This window comes from Prosopis cineraria, unplaced genomic scaffold (genome assembly GCF_029017545.1).
Source record: "Prosopis cineraria cultivar Desert tree isolate PC_DT_omini unplaced genomic scaffold, ASM2901754v1 PC834, whole genome shotgun sequence".
NCBI classification, from domain to species: Eukaryota; Viridiplantae; Streptophyta; class Magnoliopsida; order Fabales; family Fabaceae; genus Prosopis; species Prosopis cineraria.
In genome coordinates, this window is record NW_026556159.1 from 33,404 (window position 1) to 40,811 (window position 7,408).

General features: G+C 33.0%; 1 protein-coding gene across 1 annotated transcript; it reads left to right on the plus strand.

The window, feature by feature from the left end:
• Window positions 1-5,097: 5,097 nt before the first annotated feature.
• On the plus strand, window positions 5,098-5,782 carry LOC129298507 (uncharacterized; the record flags this gene model as incomplete). Its single annotated transcript, XM_054936924.1, has 2 exons — window positions 5,098-5,525; window positions 5,657-5,782. Coding segments are annotated over exons 1-2 (554 nt in total), but the record flags the coding sequence as incomplete, so codon positions are not given.
• Window positions 5,783-7,408: the final 1,626 nt, after the last annotated feature.

Below are 7,408 nucleotides of genomic sequence, written 5' to 3' on the forward strand. Positions count from 1 at the left end.
GTCAAGTCTCTTAAAACTTGAGTGTAATTTATAATTGGAATAAAATGACAATAATGCCCTTGTTAAAAATACATTACATTAATTAAATAATTTACAAATACTTGGCCAAAGGTTTACACACTTATTCTGAAACCATAAATTTTTCCTTTTTCTAGAAAACTCAAGGGTGTCATAATTGCTTGATCCATTTTGTTCCTCATAAGAAACTAGTGAAAGTAGGCATGGTTTGACGCACACCATCTCCCTATGGATGATGACAATATTGACAATACTAGGCATTGTAATCAATATGGTTAACCATTGTGCACAAATATTGATAGAGGCATCATTGTGTAGATTTCATATTCTCTACACTTACTCGGGTGAACTTTCACCATCCATGATCATGCAACGTATAAACCATGCTCATATGACATATTCTCATGTATTTTCATGCTCAATATAACCATAACATATCATCATACTTGAGATTTCACAATGACAACATAATCACTTCCAAAGTAAATTTATAGATCGAACACCCATTTCACATAACTTTAAAAATATACTCATTTAAAATTTACTTAATAACATATAATAACCATTTCACAAACTCCTAACTACAAACATCAAACATATACAAGAGTTTACTTCTAGCTACCTCAACTTTTAGTTTTACTAGACTAGAAGTACTTATATCAAACCAATTGAGTCTTCATTAAGTTCTTAAGCACAATATAGTGTCAATCTACAAGCAAACGCATCACCATTAATGACTTATTATCATTAATTACTACTAATTGAGGTCTTAACCCCATAATCATATTGAGGTCACTAATCATAACTATACCTACTTCCAGCTTCCATTAGCTTAACTAGACTCTCAATTGTGTAATAAATTCCATTAAACACCCATATTGTCATCATTAACTTAATTAATTATCTCTAAGGTTTTCTTTAAGCCCATAATTAAAAACTTAATTTACTATTACTAGCCTAACACAAAGGTTAGACACTTAAATAAACCCCTATTAACACAAGAGGAGTTAGAACTAGGTGGGAACATCACCCATTTTTGAGCAACACCCAACCATGCCCAATAATAGTGGAGAAAAATTCATAGAGATAGAAGGAAGCCTCTTAATCAACAAGTGACTAGGGGAGAAGAGGTTTATCCATGAATTACATATGTTCAGAGAAAGGAAAAAATAATAAAATAATTAATTTAAATTTTATCACTAGTGTAGACCTACAAACACAATTATAGGAACAATGCGGCTCTAATGCCACTGAAGGAATATGATAAGCAAGATAATAATCCAAAATAGGAGTTGAGACCAAATTCGGGCATTACAAAGTTTGATTACCCATGCTAGATTAGACACTAGAACCCTTTGTAATATGCACAATAGATATACCGAAGAGATAGAGAGAGAGAGAGAGATGAAGAATGAACACTAAGGGAGAGATATTCATTTTGGGCTAAGTTCTGTTTTTAGCCACCCTCTACTATTTATAGCATGGAAAGAGCACTGTGGAAAAGGAAATTCAATTTTGATTGTCATAATTCACTTTATAATGGAGAGAATTAATGCGATAAAATATTCACATTAAAAGTGGGGGAAAGAGTTCTTGTTTTTGTTTTGATGAGGTAATTGAATATGCTTTATGATAAGGATATGAGAGAGTACACACACATATTAGTGGTCCAATCACCAGCAGAGCTTAATCTTTTTCTTGTAATTTAAAGTGGTCCCCTTGATTTTTTTGGGGAAATATAGTTAAATTACAGAAAGAGGTCTATTACGGAATATAATATGAAAATAAAAAGTTAGAAGACTAACAAATAAAAAATTTAGAATGAAGCCACAAGCAATGCGGAATAGCTAATAAAACTCTCCAGCTGAGCTTGTGTGCTTTTCGAAAAGTTGAATCGGCTGGTGAAAGGTAGTCAAGAGTTCTTTGATATCAAATTTAACTATGCAACTTGGATCTTTGAGAAGCCTGATTGAATCTGCACTATTACTGATGAGGTTGAGACTATCACTGCAATAAACTCTGTGTCGCTCAACCAATTTTAGCTAGAGAAGGGCAGATCGGAGACATTCAAAAGGTTTGCATGTAGACTTCTTTTTCCTTCCATTCTAGATTTACCAACAAGCTACTGTGATATAACGATTGGATTGATGGATTTGAATTTAGATTTTAGGTTTGAAATAATGCACTTTAAATCTCACATTTAAAATTCATATATTTAAAATTCTTTATTTAAGCAGTTTTAAATTTTTTAAATGAAGAAGAGAAATGAACTTATATTCAAAGTGGAAATAAAAAAAATTGAAAATGACAATTCTATTTATATTTTTTAATCAATAGATAAGAGAAACACACAAGTGTCATAGATGTATCGTATCGATAGTAAAAACTTGTAAAGGACAAGATGTTTGAAATAATAAGAATTTCAAATAGCTAGGGTATATAAAAAATTTAAAATTATAAAGGAGTTAAAATTTAAAATGTTGAAATCCAAATTCATAAATTCATGTATTCAAGTGAAAGATTTAATTCAAATTCAAATATAAGTTTAGATTCTCATTGATCCAAATGCACCATGAGTAGATCTGAATCTGACAATCACGTTTCTTTGTATAGTATTATTTTTATGAATGAAACCGGAAGTGGTCCCTTGAAGCTTGAATGATACAAAATTATGTGGGAAAAATGATAATAAAATTCCTTTAAATTATATAAATAACAATCTAGTCTTTCAAAATGTTATAATTATATTGAATTCCTTAAGGGCTTCTATGTTAATAAATTTTATAGTAAAAAGATTATTTTACCCTTATTGAAAATAATAAGTTAAAATCATAACTTTTGTTTAAGGAATAATAACTTTTATTCTATGAATAGCAAGAGTTGAATAAGAAATCACAATTTGTCAAGTATAATTTATGTTATTAAAAAACAAGCCCAATCACAACTTTTACTTAAGGAATAATAACTTGGAAATATTTCACTGAGGGACCCTTAACCAAAGTTAATGAAAAAGAAGGGCCCAGAATTTTAACGTTTCACTGCACGTCTGGGGTATGATCTAAAATTAATTTTGAAAGTAAAATGATAAATTTGCCCTTAAGACTATCGTGAAAAAAATTTGAAGCATGTAGATGAGAGCTTCGAAGCACATTCAAATACACACACGTTAACGAGGGTGCTTTGAAGCACATAGAGGAAAGGTAGCAGGTAGTTGACATAGTTTATCAGCAAAGTTCTGTCACTAAACTTGTTATCCAAGAATCTACGTTAGACTGACTAATAGGTTGCACAAGGTTATTTTGGTTGAGATTTTTATTCGTTGAGATTTGATGAGGAAGAGGGTTCCATTGAGCATTTCACGGAAGGCGAATCGTTGTGAACTACGAAAGTGATACAAGCATATCAATGCAAGTTAAATTGTGTTTTATTTAGATATTGGTTTCACAAAAATGTTTTGTTTCATATTGGAAAAAATAATTTCATCTGTAAATCAAGGAAGTTTAAAGTAAGCCTTGTTGTTCATTTCACAAATAGTAGTTGTTAAGTAGGTTGCTAAAGTTGTTCATTAGCCAAATAGCAATTTGTGGGTAAGCGTGGTTAGGGAGATGAACAAGCTAGGTTTAAGAAATGAATATGAACTGTAAGTAAATGAACAAGTTTTGTTGTGTTAATTAACAAGTGATTGAATGATAATGAAGAATTAGGGGGTGTAAATAATCCTATCCTAGTTGTTCATTGCCCTAACAATAGCAGTTAATTAGTTAGGTTGTTGATGATGTAATTTTGTGCAGATCAAAATAGTGCTATCTAGTGAAAACTTGATTTTAGTTGATCTTTTTTGTAGGGTAAAGAATAGTGAGAAATGTATTATAGGGTGGCACCTTTATATAAGGAAGTTTCATGAAAGTAGAAAAGAAAAGGGGATATTTTGATAAAATCATAAGGCAGTCCATGAATGGAAGAAGTTGACAAATAAGGAAAAGAAAGTATGGAGGAATAAGTATTTGGCATTCAAGCCTAAGAGGAAGAAGTATTTGGTACCATTTAATACTCAGTGTTCACTTATGAAGTTCATAGAGGTTGTTAAATATGTGAAAGCAGATGCTTTATTGAAAAAAAGGATTGATGACATTGGTTTTTGGGCACTTACTAGATATAACTTGCAAAAGAATACCACATAGCTTGTTTAAGAAGGTCATACTTGGTTTTGACCCCCCACCAGGAAGTTAACTCTAAGAGACACTTAGATGGAAGTCAAGCCTATAGATGTATGCAACTTATTGGGATTACCTTATGAAGGAGAGCAAGTGAAGGTTCCGCATAAGAGGGGACCAAAAGAGAGCAAGTCAAGGAAGAACATTCTTGGGAATTACAATATAATAAAGGAGAAGATAATGTCTGGTAGTGCAGGGGGGAATTTAAAGCTTTATTCATACTTTATACTCTTAGTACTCTGCTTTGTCCTATTGGCAGTCCATCAATAAGCAATAAGCTGGTGGAAGTGTTGGAGTTCATTGGAGAATGGTAGGACAAATTTGATTGGGCATCTCTTATGCTAGATGAGTTGAGTAAAGAGATAAAGAAGTACCAACATCTGTTACAGTCAGGTGATCTTAAGGGTACAAGGAACATTAGTGGTTGCATCTACTTGTTAGTGGTATGTATGAACACTTGTTTATTCCTTAATGTGTGTTTAGTTGTGAATCCCATGACTTCCATTTTTTATTTGGATTCTTGTTTGAATGTTTGTGTGTAGCTTTTTTCCTCTAAAAATTCCCTATAGTTGAAAGGGATCAATTTTCTAATGCAAAAGTAGTGAAAGAGTGGACAGAACAATGAGTTAATGATAGAGTCAATCTTGAAAAGAGAAGCTCACTTAGGATTTTACATGCCCAACCCACTTTTAAAGCAAGCACTTCAAGATGCCAGTCACATTTGGAATTCAATGCAGTACTTCCAGACCAGTTGAGATAATTTTATTCAACATTTAAAAAGTACATTAATGGTGAGGTTTGAAGATGAAGAAGTGGGTAACAAATGAATTAGTGATGATACAATCTATAAAAGGTATTGTGAATGATGACCGTGAATGATGACCAACTGGGAGAAGAAGAGGTAGAAGGGAAAGGTCTTGACATTCAAGACGTAGATAAGGTGGGAGAAGATAGTGTAAAAGAGAGCAACCAAGTAGGGGAAGATGATAGTGAAGAAATGACAAAAGAGAGTGAAGAAGATGATAAACGAGAGGTAGAGAAGAGTGAAGACAAGAAAGAGGAAAAGGAGATATTTTTTAGACAAGATGAGGAAGGAAAGAGTGAAGAAGAGAAGAAGGAAGAGGATAAAGATGATATAATAGAGGGAGAAGATAGTGAAGAGATGAATGGTAAAGAGAAGAAGGAAGAAAGGAAAGAGGATACAGAAGAGGTAGAAAACAATGAAGAGGTGAATGAGTATAGAGAAGAGGAGAAGAAAACATTGAAGATAGGAATGAAGACAGAGAAGATAAGGTAGTATATACTGTACATGGGAAGGGTTGAGGGAATGAAGAAAGATGGGAGAGAAAAGAAGAAAAAGTTAGAAGATGTAGTTGCTAGTGAACTACGGAGATCTAAAAGTGGCAATAAAGTTACTACATCAGGGAATTTCCATTTGTACAGGACATTATCACAATTAAGAATGTCAAGAAGAGGAAACCATTGGATGATAAACATGAAGTAGTATTCAAGCTTTGTACTACTACTTGCAGCCAGTATGAGTCGAAGAGGTGAGTCTTCATTAGAGTCAAGTGTCATTGTAATGATTCCACTTACTGCAAGTCTTTCTGAATTCTAAATTGATAAGTGTTTAGATGCAATAGGATCTTTGTGGATATGTACAACTACCACCTTACTCGGTCTAAGCTATGTTATCTTGATGGAAGGAGTTAGATAAATGACAGGGTGAGTGAAATTTATGATTGAACATGATTTGACTTGTTTAATACAATAATGCCATTATTTTGACTCCATTTTTATTATATATAGTTAGTGACAATAGTGGCTAGGACGTTGGTGGGTGACTAAAGAGAGAACGGTGGTTGAGTGTTGAGGAACATATTCAAAAGTGAATTCATGGTAAAGCACGTAGAACATCATGTAATCTATGCTTGCCTCACTATGTTGTTGAAATAGTAATTAAATCCTTGAAACAACTTGTATGCTTGTAGATGCAAATCATGATGCAAAAGCAAAAGTGGAATTAAGAGCAACATAAAGCACAAATTTTAGAGGACAATGTTGGGTACAACATTAGAGATTGCCAGTGGATCTTTAGCCCCACATGCTTTTAAAGCCACTGATTTTGTTATGCTTTGGACATAGAGACTATGAACTTTTAATCCTCGACTCATTAGTGGATAGAAGGCCAATACAATAGAGTAAAGGACAAAAAACTACACACAAGCATGCTCGTGGAAGGAAGAAAAAGGAAGATATGAAAATGAAGGAAAAAATGGCGTGTAGTTGTATGAGATTGCTTCCACTAATTGTTGCGTATAGTGAAACCATAACTATTTCACAATGAGGAAGAATTTGATAATGATGTTAGATGAGCACAAGTTAATCTCCAAATAGATACATGCGTTATAAACTTTTTGTGACTTTCTGTTACTGACTCTTTCTTTTGTTTTAAAAGTAATTTGACTATAACTATTTGCATATGCAAGACTTCTTACGGGTTTACATTATTGAGTAGTTGAAATCATAGGACAACTCTTCTTGCGATAACATGGGTATACAAGTCCATCATGCTTTGATGAGGACATCCACAGCATTAAACTTGAATGTTGTGTGGCTTGTTAGCCCACGAGAAGAACTCCAAATGTGAGGCCATATTGAAACTCCTTGCAAGGGGTAAGGTTAAGAAAAGGTAAAGTTGAAGAATCCTGAAGAATTAATTTTTTTATTATTCAATTATAATGCAAATGTATGGAAAAAAAGTGAAAAGTGATAAGATTTTGTAAGTTAATGTCATTATACACAATAATAAAATGAATAAGTAATGCCAGTTCAAATCTATCTTTGCTCTATACCCAAGCTTTGTGTACTTTTTAGTCTACTAGTGTTATGACAAACAAACAACGTAAGGATGCAAACTTGGTTTGTGATAAATGAACCCCCACAAAGTAAAGCAGAAACAAGTGAAGGGAAAATGACATAACATACTGATTTGTCTATGATATGTCTGTATCATACTGGTGTTTACATTACATACCGATTTGGATGACACATACCAGTATTAAAGAGCCTCATGTGGAGGTCGATTTAGCACCAGTGTGTGTTTCATATCATATATACGTGAAACACTAATAGGAAACACAAATACCAGTATTAAGGAGGCCTCCACATGAGCC